The sequence below is a fragment of the Benincasa hispida genome, chromosome 3 (genome assembly GCF_027475165.1).
Source record: "Benincasa hispida cultivar pf3 chromosome 3, pf3_genome.v1.1, whole genome shotgun sequence".
NCBI lineage: Eukaryota > Viridiplantae > Streptophyta > Magnoliopsida > Cucurbitales > Cucurbitaceae > Benincasa > Benincasa hispida.
The window spans coordinates 9,310,359-9,329,095 of record NC_143480.1 but is presented as its reverse complement, the minus strand read 5'-3'; the positions used below and the strand labels follow the sequence as shown (position 1 = coordinate 9,329,095).

The window sequence follows — 18,737 nt, the reverse complement described above, 5'->3', positions numbered from 1 at the left end:
ATTTCTAACCTTAAAAAGATAATAAGATATTTATCCATAAAATTATACTCGAATTTATAATTATAGTTAAAGTTGAATTATAGAATTCTAAGTTTAAAAATTATAATGTGTATTTTTTTCAATTTTGTAACTATAAGTCATTATAGATGTGATTTAAACTTAATTTCTTTTAAAATCCTACATTTTGAAACATGAGATCTTCCAGGTGCGAAATTTAAGGGCAAATTTAGTATGGGTCTAAGGACTCATTCATGCTCTTTATATAATAAATATATAAAAAATTGGTATAATATTAAAACCATTATTAGTTAGTTTAATGGTAAATTTTCTTTTTAGCCTATTCTAGACTTATGTTTAAATCCCACTCGTTATATTTACTTTTACTAAATTATATAAAACCACCGTCAACAAAATTTCTAGATCCACCACTCTCTTTAACATCCTTATTCTCATCTAGGTTAAAAGCTTATTAAATATTTTTTTTGAATGAATTTACAATGAAGATGCATAGATATGAATATACAATTAAGTCCCACTCGTTATACTTTTACTAAATTATATAAAGCCACCGTCAACAAAATTTATAGATCCACTGCTCTCTTTAACATCTCTTATTCTCATCTAGGTTAAGAGCTTATTAAATATTTTCTTTGAATGAATTTACAATGAAAATGCATAGGATATGAATATACAATAAATAAGAAAACAATTAGATTAGTTTAAAATATGCTAATTTACAATTCTCATAATACATATATGGTAATAAAGTAAATGATCTTCTTTAAGAAGAAGAAAGAAAGAAGCACATATCTAAAATTATGACTTGGCCAGTCAATTAGGCTAACATATTTAATGATATATTTCATTTTTTTTTTAATATTAAAGCCATAGTATTGGAAATTTCGTTGACATTTCTATCCATATCACATGTCTATAGATTTGACAACAAAATAAAGAGTGATTTGACATTTCCTTTATATATCATAAAAATTTGATGAATTATAAAAAGAAAAGACGACAACAACGTATTAGTAATGTGGATATAATATAAATAATTAAAAACTTTATTTTATTTTTAAAGTGTAATTTGTTTATTTGTTCATTTATTAGGGTTGGTTTTATAAATTTATAAATATTGGTTAAATTACAAAATTGGTCCTTATATTTTGAGAAAAGTTATAATTTAATCTATAAGATTTATAATTAGAATTCAGTCATATGATTTAATAAATAGAGTTTTATTAAATCATAAAAATTATTTATGAAGTTTTATCAAACCATAAAAACTAAATTCTAACGTTTAAAATTATATGGACTAAATTCTTACCTTCTCCAAATCAATTAGACAAAATTCGTTATCTAACAAATATATATATATATTCATTAACTTCAACCACCATTGACACTTTCATAAAATTTTATTTCTGACATTTTAAACCTTGATTAAGAATGTAAAAAAGTCAATTACCTAATTGTGCATTTGATCACTCTGCGCACCATTTTGTTTTGTCTCACGTCTTGTCTGGTCTTGCACGACAACCTTGGCGCACAAGTTTCCTTCTACGACTGGAATTTAATACAATTTTGTTTATTCCCAACTTTGCCCTTGTAATTCAACATTTCTAAAAGATACAGCGATAGTAAATCACTTCAAATGCTTTTAATATATTTATTATTATATGATTGAATTGACTTAAATAAAGCTCTGCTGAGTACATTAACACAACAGTTACAAGATGAATTATGTATGTTGGTGTTTCAATCACATCCACAATCTGTTTCATTATTAATAATATGTTTCATAGGGTTAAAGAACCAATCTCATCTCAGGGCTTTCAAATTTATACACGTAATTCAATAGAGTTGTCAAAAGAAGAGATAAGAAAATGCATAGAAGGCCCACTGAAACTTAGTGTCCAAGTAATCTCTTGTCTGTTAGTTTCTATTTAAGACAGTTTTGTGGATGCAATGTGGGATTCAATCTGGGAATTAAATAGAATAAGAAATTGATGATAAACTAAATGGCGTGGTTCGATAACACAGAGGATGCATTTGGAAGCACAATTTGCCCAGCATGTGCGCATCCTCTTGAGGTTGAGGTAAAAAAAATAAATTAACTTAGGTTTGTAGTTGAAAAGAAATGATGTGTAATAAATATATTAAAAGAAAAGGTAAATTAATTATGCAGGGGGGATTATTTGAGGATTGGGGGAGGCTACCAGCGGGAGTGAAGTTCGATCCAAGCGACCAACAAATTCTGGAACATTTAGAAGCCAAAGTGAAAGGGGATAATCGAAAGCTTCATCCTCTCATCCATCAATTCATTCCCACATTAGACGGAGAGGATGGCATTTGTTACACCCACCCTCAATATCTTCCCGGTATTTATATCCTTTTTTATTTTTTATTTGTTGTTGTTAGGGCAACTTATGGTTTCTCATTCCCCCTTGTATGTGCGTGTATATATTTGTCATTTCTCTTGTATATATATTATATACATATTTGAAATTTATGTAATCATCCAAACCTTAAACGTTTGTAAGTGTATCAATTTATACCTTCCATTGCATTTGATATGAAAAAAAAAATCTATGTGAAACTTAAAATTATAAAATTAAGCCCCTAATTAAATTTTGATAGATGAATCAATTTAGACTTTAGTTAGAATTTCCTTTGAGAATGGTTCAAGCATTTATTCTCATTTTCAATTTTGTGAAGCCGATATTTTAAGAAATCTACATATATTTGAGAATGAGATGCTTTTCGAAGATTAATTATAATGAATTGTCTAAATTGATTGGTTTACGAAATTTTAGGGAGTTACTCAAATTATTAGTTTCACAAGATATTGTTCAAATTTGGAGGTCTGTATAAATTGTTACATTTCTGAAAGTTTGAATGTTTAAATTGTTACAATTTTTAGTTTCAAAAGTTTATGATTATAATTTGATATTTCATGTAATTTGTGTAGGGAGCAAAATACATTTTAGTTTCTAAGATTTGTCATTCATATATATTTTCTTGAAGTTTCAAAACAATCCTTTTTAGTCTCTGAGATTTGAAAAACAATTCTAAATGATGATAAAGCTTCTTGGATTTGTCAACTTTTATAAGCGTATCAATTTACACCATCCGTTATATTTCATTTATAAAAACTTCAGGTGAAACTTATAATTATATATCAATTAAACCTCTAAATTTTTTATAAATGAATCAATTTAGACTTTTGTTAGAATTTCCTTTAAGCATGAGAATGGTCCATGTCATTTACTTCAATCGTCCATTTTGTAAAATCTATACTTGAAGAAGTCTTCAAACGTTTGAGAATTTGATTATTTTCAAAGGCCATTGTAATGAATTGTCTAAATTGATAAGCTTATATGAAATTTTAAGAGTTTCATTGACTCAAATTATTAGTTTTGCAAGATATTGATTCAACAAAATTTGGAGTTATGTGTAAATTGATACACTTACAAAAGTTAAGAAATTTAAATTGTTACAATTATTAGTTCGTACTTAAATATCAATTTATACCCCTAAACTATAGGGATTGTATCAATTTAAACCCTAAATTTAGAATTATATCAATGTAAACCTTAAACTTTGGGTGTTGTATCAATTTAGACTCAAAACTAATAATTGTATCAATTTAAACTCTGAACTTTTATAAGTGTATCAATTTAAACTCTTGAATTTTCATAAATGTATTAATTTAAACTTTGAACTTTCATAAATATATCAATTTAAACCCTAAACTTTCATAAGTGTATTTAAATAAAACATAATAGAGGATTTAAGTTGATACAATTATGAAAATTTAAGGTCTAAATTGATATATTTATAAAAGTTTAAGAATTAAATCGATACAATTACTAGTTTGGGGTTTAAGTTGATACCATCCCAAAGTTCAGGGTTTAAATTGATACAATTATTAGTTTATGATTTAAATTGATACAACATAAATTGATACAACACTTAAAATTCAAGAGTATAAATTGATATTTGTCCAAATTTTAATATATAAACCACAAAGTTAGTTTAGGAGTATACTTTAATATTTCCTGTAATATGTCTTGGGAGAAAAAAAAAAACATTTCAGTTTTTAAGATTTGTCATTCAATGTTTTCTTAAAACTTCAAAACAATCTCGTTTAGTATATAAGATTGAAAAACAAATTGTAAATTATCCAAAACGTTGTTGGATTTGTTAAGCATGAAATGGTAAGAAAGTCAATTTGAGAGCTTGTTCATTTTCTTATTTGGAAAAGTGCAGGAATGAAGAAAGATGGGGGAATCCGACACTTTTTTCACAGGCCATCAAAAGCATACACAGCAGGCACAAGAAAACGCAGAAAAGTTAAAACAGAAGAAGAAGAAGGCAGAGACACAAGATGGCACAAAACCGGCAAGACAAGGGCAGTGAGCGGCGGTGTGATGGGTTTCAAGAAGATTTTAGTTTTGTATTCAAATTATGGGAACCAAAGGAAGCCTGAAAAGACTAACTGGATAATGCATCAGTATCATTTGGGTGTTACAGAGCAGGAGAAAGATGGTCAATGGGTGGCTTCAAAAGTCTTCTTCCAATTACACCCTCGCCAAACCTCTCCAGTTTTTGTTGATAACACTACCACCAACAACAACCCAATCATTACTTCTGATTCTATGTATCAAATAAGGGGAGGAGAAGGCTCTTCTCTTTGTTTGAATAATGCCCACACATTCAACCCATTAAGTTCAAATGATTTCTAATTAAACTAAATAATACTGTATTTTAAAAAAATCATTATCATTATCAATAAAATAAAGAGATGTTTTCCAATATGGTAAGACGAGTCAACTTATTTACGAATATAACAAGATGTGATGAACCGTGATATTTTGTTATATTTAAAAATATTTTAAGTAATTTTGTCATTTAAAATAATTACTTTGAAATAAAGTAATTATCAACCGATTGATTTATTATATGAACTAAATAAAATTTTAACTCATTGTCAGAAGTAGGACATCAAAACTTAAAGTTATAGCATAAACTGCAACCATAAACACTAGCACAAGTGAAAGAATCAAATAAGCTCAATTCTTAGCAGCAAGTAAGTCAATCCACTTAAGCTCAAACATATACTTATGTATGAGCTGAAATTTACTGTTTTCAGCACCAAAATCAAGATATACCCTTAGATTCACCCTTGTATGTAAATCCCTTCTCTCCCTCTCAAGTCAATGTAAAAACCTGTATTTAAATTTTAAACCATCTTTGTAATTGAAAATAAACAAGATATAGCATACATTTTACACTAATCTTTGTTTGTTGTAATTGAGTTTGAGAATCCATTCTAGTATTATAATTTCTTTTTAAAATTTTTCAGAGACATCGTAGCCAACCTATTTGGCTAAACAAATTAGGTTTAATGTGAAAAACAACTCACATCAAACAATATTTTAAAAGTTGACATTCAAAGTTGTCCAAATTAGGGATGTTCAAAAAATCCGATGATCCAAATAACCGATCAACTCAACCCAACCAGTTCGATTTGGATTGGTTTGGATTCAAATAAATGAAAATTTTATGGGTTGGATTGGTTTATAGGCCACCTAAAATAACCCAAATCAACCCGAACCAACCCAAACTTATTAGCTTTAAAATGTAAACTTTTTTTTTTTTTTTTTTTTTTTTTTTTTGCTTATGTACAATTAGATATACTATATTTATTTTAGTTTTCTTTAATTTTATAAGTTTTTTGGATAATTTATTCTTCAACAACTCTTAAAAATAGTTTTTTTGTACTTTGAAAAAAGATTATACATTATATAAATTGAAATTGAGTTGTTAATCTTAATTCATATATGAAAATAGTTAAATCGAATTTTTACGTATTAACATTTTACTCATTTTATACAATTTTTTTTTTAAATAAATGATCCGAATAACCCGAATCAACCCAATCCAAATGTTTCATAGTTGGGTTAGGTTGGGTTCATTTTTTAAGGAGAGTTATTTGGGTTGAAGAAATTTACTATCCAAATAATTGGATTGAGTCTAAAAAGTCTTTTAACCCAATTCAACCCAACCCACGAACTCTTCTAATCCAAATGATGTAGAATATTTCCAATATTATTGAATTCTTGGCTACTAATAATTTAAGTTTGTCGGTTGAAATCTTTTAATAATTTTTTTTCCTTCTCGAACTAAACTTGGAATGAATTGCGTTCTCAATATTTTGAAACACCAAATTAATAAAATACCTAAAATTCGAGTAAAATCGATCAGGTAAAAGATTATAAACACCAAATTAGCAAAATATAAAAATATTAGATTAGAACCATATATAACAAACTTATTCTTCAATTAGTAAAAGATTCACTCTAATAAACAAATGATTAAATACTTTCCATTGTGCCTTACCACTAGTAACCATTTTTTAGATATGTAATTCCATTAAACAAAATTAATTTCGATTAAAAAAGTATCATTAATAATTAAAAAAATTGTAAATTCCTAAAATAATATATATGTGCAGAGATCAAAGAATATGATAGGTCCAGTTTTTATTTAAAAAAAACATTTTTACTACTGCTAACGAAAAAACAATAGAGGAAACATTAAGTCCTAAACCTTCGATGATACAAAGAAAATAAATAAAGTTAACTTAGTTATAGTATAACTTAAGCGTAATAATGAATGAAATTTCGAGATGAAACATAAATGTGTTAGTGTCAAAGCAAAATAAACTTTAAGAGATCTTCAAACTTACCAAAAGTCATTAGCAAATGCATAGTAAAAAAAAAAAAAATACTGAACAAGAACATTTTCAATCCAAATTTATTGCCAACCAAATCCTAAGATTTTTTTTCACCAACATGATCACAGTCACTACATTTCAATTCTCCACAAGCATGAGAGCTTGATGGTGGTCAAAAAGTCACATTGAAAAATTAGCAAATTCAAGAACAATGCATACGTATGAATAAAAAAAACCCTTAATACTTGCCATAAAACCTTAGTGTTTGCAGGCACAAGGATGCTTTGCTTAAAGAAATCGATATTCAGAATTAGGTCAGACCCGAACTTTAGCACGTGATTAAATATCACTAAAAGAAATATCATCTTTCATAGCCTTTTAATATAGCATTTGTTGAAATAGGCTATGAAAAACTAGAAAAAAGTAAGAAAATGTATTTTAAAAAGAAAATTGAATGCACACTCAAATTTATCCAAACAAAAAAATGTCATTTCATTTCCTGCCTGCTCTTCACCTCTTTCCTCCTTTCTTCTCCTTTCATTCTCTAATGCTGCACATTTCCTTCTCTAATTGTTCTTATGATCTTTACTTTTTTGCACAAACAATCTTCGACATTTCTTTCCCATTTAACGAAGTTTCACCATTTTAGTTGAACAACCATCAACTCCTATCTTTTCTTTGTTTATTTGGGTTTAGGGCTTCCCTTCCGTAGTTGTTCTAACGAGTTTGTTCGATGCCAAATTAAAAGCCCTTTTGTTGAAATCGACATAAACATCCTTCTTGGCCAGGGGCGCGTGTCTTCTTCTTAGCTTCCCAGATTCTAAAATCCATTCGGAGCAGGAGATTTCTACTTTAAAGAAGTGGGTTTCATCATTCAGCTCAGTAAGGTGGGAGGTTGTTTCTTTTGATGTCTTGGTTTATAATGATGAAATTAATCGAGCTAAATCTTTCCAGTCTTTATGCTCTGAATAACTCAAAGCCTTTGTTGTTGGATGTATGTGTTTTTTTTTCTTTTTTCTTTTTTTTACTTTTTGTTCTTTTTTTCTTTTCGATTTATCAAAAGATAGAAAATAGAGAACACTAGGTTTGGAAAACCCTAGAATAGGGAGAAAAAACAACGATATAGAGTCTATTTTATTATTTTTAACATATAATGAAAGTTACAATAGAAGTCATATTTATAGGATTTAGCAAGCTCTAAAATAAAAAAAGAAATAAAACTAGAAAAAAGTAAAATACTAAAATACCCTTGGGGCTATAAACTATCAACAAAGTCCTTATTTCCAATACTCCCCTTCAAGTTGGGGCATAAATGTCAATCAGACTTAACTTGCTAACATATATGAGTCAAAACTTTGCTTGAGTAACCATTTGGTGAGAACATCAACAACATGTTGACTAGATGGAATATACAGAATATATATATTGTCGTTGTCCAGTTTTTATTTTATAAAGTGTCTGTCAATCTTCACATGTTTCGTTCTATCATGTTGTATAGGATTATTGGCTATATTTATAGCCCTTTATTATCACAATAGAGCTTCATAGATAGAACACTGTCTTGGTGTAAATCAGACAAAACTTTCTTCAACTAGATTTCTTCACAGATTCCCAAACTCATAGCTTTGTATTCAACTTCAGCATTGCTTCTAGCAACAACACTTTGTTTCTTACTTCTCCAAATAACTAGGTTATCCCACACAAAAGTACAATATCCAGAGGTATACTTTCTATAAATAATTGATCATGCCCAATCAGAGTCGGTATAAGTCTCAATGCATTTCCTGTTAGTTTTTTTGAACATCAGACCTTTACCTGGTGAATTTTTCAAATATCTTAGAATAAGATTCACAGCTTCCATATGTTCTTCATAGGGTACCTGCATAAACCGACTAATAACACTGACAGCATAGGAAATATCTAGTTTAGTGTGAGATAAGTAAATCAGTTTTTCCACTAGATGCTGATACATCTCTTTATCAATAGGAACTTTATCAACAGAATCTCCTAGTTTTGCATTGAATTCAATGGGAGTGTCAGCAGTTCTACATCCAGTCATACCTATTTCTTTTAACAGGTCAAGAGTGTATTTCCGTTGTGAGACAAAGATCCATTCCTCTTGATCTTGCCACCTTTATTCCAAGGAAATACTTTAGATTCCCTAGATCTTTGATCTCAAACTTATCAACCATTTTCTTTTTCAGCCTGGTGATCTCAGCATCATCATCTCCTGACAGGAGAATATCATCAACATGTACAATTAGAACAAAAATTTTCCCAGATACTGACCTTTTTATAAACAACGTGTGATCAGAGTGTCCTTGAGTGAAACCTTGGGACTTAACAAAGATAGTAAACCTGTCGAATCACTCTCTTGAAGACTATTTCAGACCATACAAAGATTTCCTAAGTTTACATACCTGATGATCAAACTGAGCTTCAAAACCTGAGGGGCTCATATACACCTCTTCTTCTAATTCACCATTTAGAAATGCATTTTTTACATCAAGTTGATGGAGAGGTCAGTCTTTATTAACTATAACAGAAAGAAGGACCTGAGCCGTGTTTATCTTCGCTATAGAGGAGAAAGTCTTAGAATAATCTATCCCATAAGTTTCAGTAAACCCTTTTTGCTCATATTTGGCCTTGTACCTGTCTAGAGTTCCATCCGATTTATGCTTCAGAGTGAACACCCATTTACACTCAACTATTTTATGCTCTTTAAGAAGAGCAACAAGGTCCCACAAATTATTCTTTTTAAGAGCTCTCATTTCTTCCATGACAGCAGTCTTCCACTCAGGAATTTCCATAGCCGTATGTATGTTTTTTTGGTATTGTTACTATATCAAGGCTGGTAATGAACACCCTGAGCCCAGAAGACAGATTATTGTAAGACATACAACTATACATGGGGTACTTGGTGCAGGATCTGGTGCTCTTTCTCAATGCAATGGGCATGTCAAGAGAGATATCATAATCCTCTGGTTTGTTTGATTCCTTATCTGTAATGAGATTTTGATTACATTTTCTAGTCCGATGAAGAATCTCACCCTTTTGTGTCTCTGCCGAAGTCTCATCACTACTTGCAACCCTGTTATTCTCTAAAACTAACATTTCATTCTTGTCATTCTCAGCCAAATCAACAATATCATCATCAACATACAAGTTAGTATTATCAAGGCCAGTAGTATCTTGAGCTTGCATTGGTTCAAATTCATGGACCGGAGTTGACGGAGTAGTAGAGGACACCATTTCTTTTATGAGATTCTTCCTGTAGTAGGTTATCTAAGGGACTTGTTTAGTGGGTGGAACAGTGTCATGGGTACTCAGGATGGGTTCAGGAAGGAGTTCATAAAGGTCAGTATGAACCGAAGATGTGGACCAATTAGTCTTTTTACTACTACTCTCCCCTTGAAGATGACTAAAGAAAAGAAGGGTTTATCCTCAAGGAATGTTACATCCATGGAGATGAATATTACCAGGAAGAAGGGTGGAAGCATTTATAACTCCACTGGTGAAGGGAATACCCAACGAAGACACATTTCAGAGCATGATGGGTAAACTTAGTTTGGTTAGGGCCATGATTATGGAAAAAGGCCGTGCATCCAAAAACTCGAAGAGGACCATCAGGAATAAGCTGTGTGGTAGGGTATGACTCCTCGAGGCATTCAAGAGGGGTTTGGAGTTGGAGGACACAAAAAGACATTCGACTAATAAGATGAGCTGCAGTCCTACATCCCCCCATAAGTAAGATGAAAGTGAAGTAGATAGTATGAGAGATCGTGTAACCTCAAGAAGGTGATGAATTTTCTTTTCAGCCACCCCATTCTGTTGAGGTGTATAGGCACATGAGCTTTGGTGGACAATACCTTTAGAAGACAAAAAATCATGAAGAGTATTATTAAGAAACTCACGACCATTATAATAAAGTAAGCATGCATAATACGGAAGCATACAGAATCATTAAACACTCTAATTCCATTAATTTGAGTAACAAACATGCAAGTTCACAATTTTGTCATTAAGGTTTCAAGTTGAATTTAAAAAAATTCCTTGCTTTTTCCATGGAATTTACCTTCAAATCTTGTAGTAGACCTCCACTAGAAACCTCTCTACTAATCTCAGGCCTTAGAAATAGTGGTGGAACTGCAATTGAAAGTGAATTTGGGATTGAATTATAGAGAAACACTGTTTTCTTCTTCAATTGAGATTTTTCCTTTTTTTTAAAAAAATTTTTTTTTTCCAATTTTGCATGCCATAATTCAAACAAATTCTGAAGTATTTAGGCAAAATAAACATGCAAAAAGGATTAATAGATAATTTGACACTTCAAGCATCACTAATTTAGTGGATTGGGTGTTCAATTTGAGAGAAATCCAGTTTGGATTTAAAAACCAAATTTTCAATTTTAATTTAATTTAATTTTCAATTAAAAAATTAAATATAATCTTAATTCGATTTCTTAAAATTGAAATTGATTTATTAATTTATTAAATAATTAATTAGACAAATTTAATTAAATAAATAATAATATTAAATTAATAAAATACCTAATTCAAACATGAATCCTATTCATGTAATCAATATTTAAATAAATATTTAAATATATTGAACTCTTCAAATACGTTTAATTTCAATAAATTTAAACGTTAATTATAACGAATATAATTATCTAAACTCTAATTCAAATTTGAACATTTCAGATTCACTCAATGTTCTAACCTAAGGTTTAATCCTTTTACGAGCTAGTACCTACAGATCATGAGCTCCAATGATTTGAGATTAATTGGCTAAACTCTTTAAACCGAATTAATCATTATTCGTTAACTACTAAGACACACCACTATAGCTCAATAGTTGCATACTTCTCACTGTAGATATATTTCTGTCTACTTGATTTAACCATAATATGTAAGTCGATCCTTCACAAGTCGTTCATATTTACACCTAAGCCAAGAACCATGTAATACATCTTATTCATTAAGTCTCCACTAAACCTCTATTGAACAATTGGTTTAAACCAAATCCACCTCTACCATAAAAGGGTCCCAAGACCAGGAATCAGTATTTAAGGGAACAACTTATATGCTGACCCTAAGATGAGTAGGAGAGAATTTCGTCTTGCAAGACTACGTTCCCAGCTATCTACCTGGTCTTACTCCTAAAATGGGAGGCTTATTGAGCGGTGATGTTGAACCACTCTCACTTATGTAGATTAAAGGATAATCCCGAATAGATGGGAGTTCATAGTTAGCTCAAGATTAAGATTGAGTTACCTTAGGGTCATCAAATTTGAAATAGTTAGTTTTAACAGTAAACAGTTGTTATAAAGAAAAGTGATTATTTCGTGGTTCGGTCTTATGCAAACGTATTTTGTATAGGATGTCCCTATTCGCATGTCTCCACATGAACGATTTTGGGATCACATCATTTAGTGTCTCCAGGATAAGGTACCCAACCTCATCTATATACTTATAGACCTTTTTAGCTATATACTTGTAACGACCCGAGTTCAGGAGGGGTACATGAATGAACCGATATCATATCTGAATGAGAGGGATCCTAAGGACATGAAAGTATGGTTAAGAAAGGTTTAAAAGAATTGAAAGTTACTATCTATACCAACAAGGTGCACCTTCCTTTTCGGTGGCTCAATCATAAGAACTCCAAAGTTAACCGTGTTGATTTGTCGGGACATCTTTCACTTCTAGAAGCATTCGAGGCAAGTGAGGATGATGTAGCCAGGGGCATAGGGGCCGAATCCGGATTCCGAATCTTGGTCCGAATCCTTGGCCTGGGGTGTTACAATACTAAAACTTGATCCTTACATAAATTTTAAGTATTTATGTTATGCCATGGGATTGTTTATTGGATTTTATAAAAGAATGCAATTCAATAACATCTTTATTGATAAAAACTTCAACAACTTTATTATAAATAGAATAGAGGTGGTAATATACTCGAGGAACCCCAAACATCACTATGAATAAGGGCGAAGGGCTGAGTAATTTTTTTAAATTTTAACTTAAAAAGTTAAAAGAAAAAAAATTACAATTCATATTAGATTATTTAGTGTTCTAACTACATCAGATACCCAAACATATGAACTCAACTCTACACCCCAAATACAAATATATGAACTCAGACCGGATAACTCTGTATCCCACACACAGATATATGAATTCCACATACATATGAACTTCAGACATCATATCTCAATTCAGCACCCCAAACAACCCTTTAGGGGATGTTTGGCTTTGAGTTGGTATAATATGCCAACCTAATGTTTGGTCCACCAACTTTACATGTTGGTGGAGTTGAGTTGATATATTTTACAAACTCACTACAACTCTCCCTTCTTCCAATATTTTCAATGGCTCCATCCATTGGCTAGTATCGACAATTATTGCTACCACACATCGAGAGCTAACTCAAGGCTCCGAAAACCACCTCCGATGACAACTTCGCCGACCAACTCTGACAACCAATTTCAGACTCCGACAACTACCATTGTGACAACTCTGGTGACTCAACTTCGACGACCACCTTCGTGTGACCAACTCCGACGATCAATTTTGGGCTCTGGCAACCACCTCCGATAACAATTTTCGATGATCAACTCTGGCAACCACCTTACGATAACCACCTTCGATTATAGCCTTTGATGAAAAATACCTTCGATGACCATCTTCGAGTGAGCAACTTTAATGACCAATTTTGAGCTTTGACAACCTCCTTCGATGACAAAAATCTAGAAACTAATTCCAATACCACCTTCATGCGACCAACTTCGAGCTTCGACAATCACCTCTAACCAAACTCTGGCGAAAATCATCTTCAATGATCAACTTTGACAACTACCTTCGCGCGACTAACTCCGATGACCAACTTCGGGCTCTAAAAATCACCTCCAACGACAAACTCTGGCAACCAACTCCAATACCACCTTCATACGACCAACTTCAGGCTCCTCCAACTATCTCCAACTACAAACTCCAGAGAAAACCATCTTTGATAATCAACTTCGACAACCACTTTCAACTATTATAAGTCTGATTGCTGTTAAAGTATATTGTAGGGTTGTTGATTTTATAGATAATAGTATTTTGTCTACATTAAGTGCAATATTTATATGTGAAAATTTGTAAAATATATTTTATCTAATTGAATTCACATATCAAATAGGTGTTAATAATATTCTGAAAAGTATGTATGTAGTTGAATTACTGTAACACATAACCAAAAAAAAAAAAAATTCATTGAATGGAGATTATTTTCCTGGAAGATTTTCTGGTAAGAAATAGTGCAATTCTTTGATGATCCTTCAAAATTTGAGGAATTGAATGTGAAATTGTTGAAGAAATGTGGTGGCATTTCATTGGCTGTTAAGATGATTGGAGAGATTTAATTAAAAAAATTTATGACAAAGTAAAAATACAGAGCAACAATAGAAAGAATAAGAAAAAGACGATGATGATGATGAAATTCATGGAGGAAAAAATAGGAATAAAAAAGTTCCGATTTCTCTTTGATTTTCTATTTTATTTAACTATATTTCTACAAAAAATGTAATGGATTTATTGATGTTCATTACCAAAAAAAGAAAGAAAAAAAAGAAAAACTTTAAAAATTAAAAGAACAAGAATTGCAATCTATATTTTATTGTCACACAAAGAGAGGTAGAATTATTGAATCAAAAAGTTTCAAAACAAAAATAGTCCTCATAAAAGTAGATTTATTAGAGTTCAAAAAACTGTATTAGATACTCCAGATATATGAACTCAACTTTGCACCCCAAACACAGACATCAGATCAAATAACTTTGTACCCCAAATATAAATATATGATCTCCACAGATATAAGAATGGCATATATATATGAACTTCAGACATCATATCTCAATTCAATGCCTCAAACAACCCTTTAGTGTTACCATATCTATAGCCATGAGAGCATAATGGTATTAGTTGAAATGACTTCATAACATTTAGAACAATACTAATTCTCTCTTTGTTTTATCATTTGTTAGGGTTTGAAGAATCTTGAGGTATATTCTCTTATATCATTTTGTTGTGTTCTAGTTTTTCTTGCTTATTTCAACACTAAGTATGCTTATGGTGCATCAAATCTATTTGTTACAAGAAAAACTCATAACAGCATCAAAGAGGAGCTCTTCCTCGTAATTTTGTCTTGCTACTGATTTGAGTGATGTAGGTACTTCCCATGTGCCTTTGCTTCTTAGTTTTGTGGTTTCTGTAGGTTACTGCATGAGATTGTTCAGGAATTAGCTAACTGTAATATGCACCAATTTTGTATATAGCATGTCTATGTTGCTTTAGTTCATACTAGGCTCCATTGATGTTTTGTTTTTAATACTAAATCTCAAGTTAGTTTGCATTCTGCTTTAGTTTATACAATTTTCAGCTAGATCCAATTTATTTGTGGTAAGTTTTAGGTTCTAAAACTCTGTTTAGATCCTTCAAATTCAACTAATGTGCTGTATTGGACTCTTTTTTGTTCAAGATTTATGATCTATGAAGGATTCAATGAAGTATATTGAATTTTGGCATCTTTCATGGTTTTATAGCTGGCTAGAGGATTGCATTTTATTGGTTTCAACAGTAGACATTGTTATTTTGCAAAAGTTTGATCTTTTGATAATATTTGTCCTTCTTGGAATGCTGATAGATTGTGATCTTTTTATCCCATTTTCATCTCCTGTTTACTCTTAGTCTATATATCTCATGAAGAATCGAGTACATCATATTTGAAGTTTGGGTTGCACTTAAGCTTTGGGGAGAATTCTTGTGTTTTTATTGATGTCTTGAGTTTGACTAAAAAATGATTTTTCGTTTTCTTACCAGGTTTTAGAAGAAACCCTTGGAGCAATGAAGCCATAGAGCAATAGATATGTTTATAAGGTTTTTTTTTGTAGGTTAGGGGCAAAACTTTGATCGCAATGTACTCATTTGTGGCTCTTCTTGTAGAACTTATACCAATGGTTAGTAGTTGATCTATTTGAAAAATATTATCAACTTTATAATCAATTTTTGTATATATATATATATAATACTTTTCTATGTTCGTGTTGCTTTTGTGTTTAAATATGAAAATTATATGTATGATGACATGACTAAAAAAAAAATAACAATAATAAAAGAAAATGTAGGATCAAGATTTGTTTCACAATAAAAAATGTCATGGTTTAGATATTTTTAACAATGAAAGAATGTCACTATAATCTTCACAGACATTTAATAAATTTCGTTAATACCAAAAATGCTACATAACTATACCAATTTTTAGCTTATTAATGGCAATTACAATTTGTCATAGTAAATTTGACAATGAAGCAGGAGAAAGAAAAGGGAAAAAATGGAAAAAAGAGGATTTATGGAATTTTTAAAAAAATTGAAAAAGGAAAGTGAATTAAGGTAGACACGTACGATGGAGGACATGTTTGGAATTTTTAAAATTTTTTTAAGTGATCAATCAATATTTGTCATATTTATAAATATTTTAAAGATATACTATATCTTCAAGATTATTTCCCTAGTTGTATTATATTACATAAATTTCCTATCTTTTTTAAGGTCGAAAGCTTTGATACTTCACATTTGTCGAACTTAAAGATGAAAAAGAAATCTTTTGTGACTTCGTTTTCTTACAAACTTTTGTTATGATAGATGTTAACTTGATTTTGGTATGTCTATATATCAAACTTTGAAAATGGTAAGTTGAAATGGCCACTGAGAAATGTTTAATTTCGATAATTCAACCACATCATTTAAATCTTACAAAAACAAAAGAAGTGGAATTTGCAATAGGGGTGATGATTCGAAAAATTTGATCAACTCAACCCAACTCTTGTGATTTGAGTTAGGTTATCAACTCATTTGAGTTGGGTTAGATTCAAATAAATTAAATTTTTTTGGGTTGGGTTGGTTTATAGGTTCACATAAAATAATGTAAACTAACCTAAACCAACCCAAATTTATTATTAATTTTAAAAAGTATTTTTTACTTACGATACTACATATATTGATTTTAATTTAATTGAATATCATGATTTTTTTAGATAATTTATTCTCCAACAACTCCTTAAAATAATTTTTTAGCACTTTGATTTTCATAACATAAATTCAAATTGAGTTGTTAATCTTAATTCAATAGATAAAAACAATTAAATTAAAATTTTCATATTAACATTTTACTTATTTTTACAACAAAAATTTAAATAAATGATCCAAGAAATCCGAACCAACCCAACCCAATTTCATGGTTGGGTTGAGCTGGGAGCATTATTTAATAAGAGTGATTTGGTTTGAAGAAACTCACAACTTGAACAATTGGATTTTGTCCAAAAAGTGTTTCAATTCAACCTAATCCAACCCACAAATACTCCTAATTTGCAAGATGAGCCGCCCATAGGAAGCTTGCAGATCAAGACTCAAAAAGTCCATAGAATTTTAATAAAAAAAATAATATATTATGCTCTTGTTTTTTAAAAAAAATATATTTTTTAATTGAAAGTAAAAATTAATATTTATTTAAATTAGTTAAGTTTTTTTTTTCTTTTAACATTATTATTATTATTATTATTTTAGTTTGCTAAGAATATTTAGTCTCCATGAGACCATTTGTGTGGCAATTAGTAATTTTGATGATGTTGAGTACTTTGTTTAGGGGTGTTCATGGGTTGGGTTGGGTTGGGTGGTTAGGTTGAAAGATTTTTTAGACCCAACCCAATTGTTCGGGTTGTAAATTTTTTCAACCCAAATAACCCTTATTAAAAAATGAACCCCCAATCAAACCATGAAATATTTGGATTGGGTTGGTTCGGGTGATTGGGTCATTTATTTGAAATTTTGTTCTAAAAAGTAGCAAAACATAAATATGTAAAAATCTAACTTAATTATTTTCATATATTGAATTAAGATTAACAATTCAATTTCAATTTATATAGTGATTTTTTTTAAAGTGCAAAGAAACTTCTTTTAAGAGTTGTTGAAGAATAAATTATTAAAAAAAATATTGAAATTAAATAAAATTAAAATCAATATATGTATAAATAATTGTGTTATAAGTGATTAAAAATATATTTTAAAGTTAATAATATATTCGGGTTGGTTCGGGTATATTAGGTGAATCCATGAACCAACCTAACCCATAAAATTTTCATTTATTTGAACCGAACCGAACCCAACTCAACTCAAATGAGTTGATAACCCATCCCAAACCACATGGGTTGGGTTGCGTTGATTGATTTTTTCGGGTCATCGGATTTTTTGAACACCTCTACTTTTGATGATGTTGAATACTTTTTAACTTTTTTTTTTATATATATTTATTCTTATTATGAATATTATAATAGAAAATAGATGTCGATTGCTTAGTGTTTCAAAGGCCACGTGTCATCATTCATGTTGTCCATGTGCCATGTAGTTATTCATGCTTGGTGTCCATGTAAATCCACATTCTATTTGCCACTTTGCCTATAAATAGTGGTATTTGGTGGATAAGAACACACCTACATTGGTGAGAATTCCACTTCCACCAATTTCCATATTATCCAATTTCATGATTTTGGTTATTTTATGTTTTAATTATTTTAATTTGTAATTTTAGTTTTTATTTATTTAGTATTATTATATAAAAATATTATTATATTATATTTTTCATATCTGTATTCTCATTGTATTCTTCAATTTTCATAACACATTATCAGCACGAGCTTTTGTCGTTTTCCCTGCTAAAGGTAGGTCCTAAAGGTATGCCACTTTTTCCCTCTTTGTTATAATTAATAAATTTAATGTTATTTTGCATATTCAATATCTATTAAATTTCTAACATAAGTATAATATTATATGATAGTGTTGCCATGACAAATATCACAAAATTAGAATTTGCTGCCTTTGATATTAACTGCAATAATTATTTGTCATGGGTACTTGATGTCGAAATCCACCTGGATGCTATGAATCTTGGGAAGACT

General features: G+C 30.2%; 1 protein-coding gene across 1 annotated transcript; it reads left to right on the top strand.

Moving 5' to 3' along the window:
- Window positions 1-1,960: 1,960 nt before the first annotated feature.
- LOC120074244 (NAC domain-containing protein 10-like) lies at window positions 1,961-4,820 on the top strand. Its single transcript, XM_039027305.2, has 3 exons — window positions 1,961-2,099; window positions 2,189-2,381; window positions 4,273-4,820. The coding sequence occupies exons 1-3, from the start codon at window positions 2,022-2,024 to the stop codon at window positions 4,746-4,748; spliced, it is 747 nt and encodes a 248-aa protein (XP_038883233.1). The 5' UTR covers window positions 1,961-2,021; the 3' UTR covers window positions 4,749-4,820.
- The last annotated feature ends 13,917 nt before the right edge of the window (window positions 4,821-18,737 follow it).

Coding starts and splice junctions, on each gene's coding strand:
- LOC120074244 (XM_039027305.2), top strand. CDS start 2,022: ATGGCGTGGTTCGATAACACAGAGGATGCATTTGGAAGCACAATTTGC. Junction 2,100..2,188: donor CGCATCCTCTTGAGGTTGAG/GTAAAAAAAATA, acceptor TTAATTATGCAG/GGGGGATTATTTGAGGATTG. Junction 2,382..4,272: donor CCACCCTCAATATCTTCCCG/GTATTTATATCC, acceptor GGAAAAGTGCAG/GAATGAAGAAAGATGGGGGA.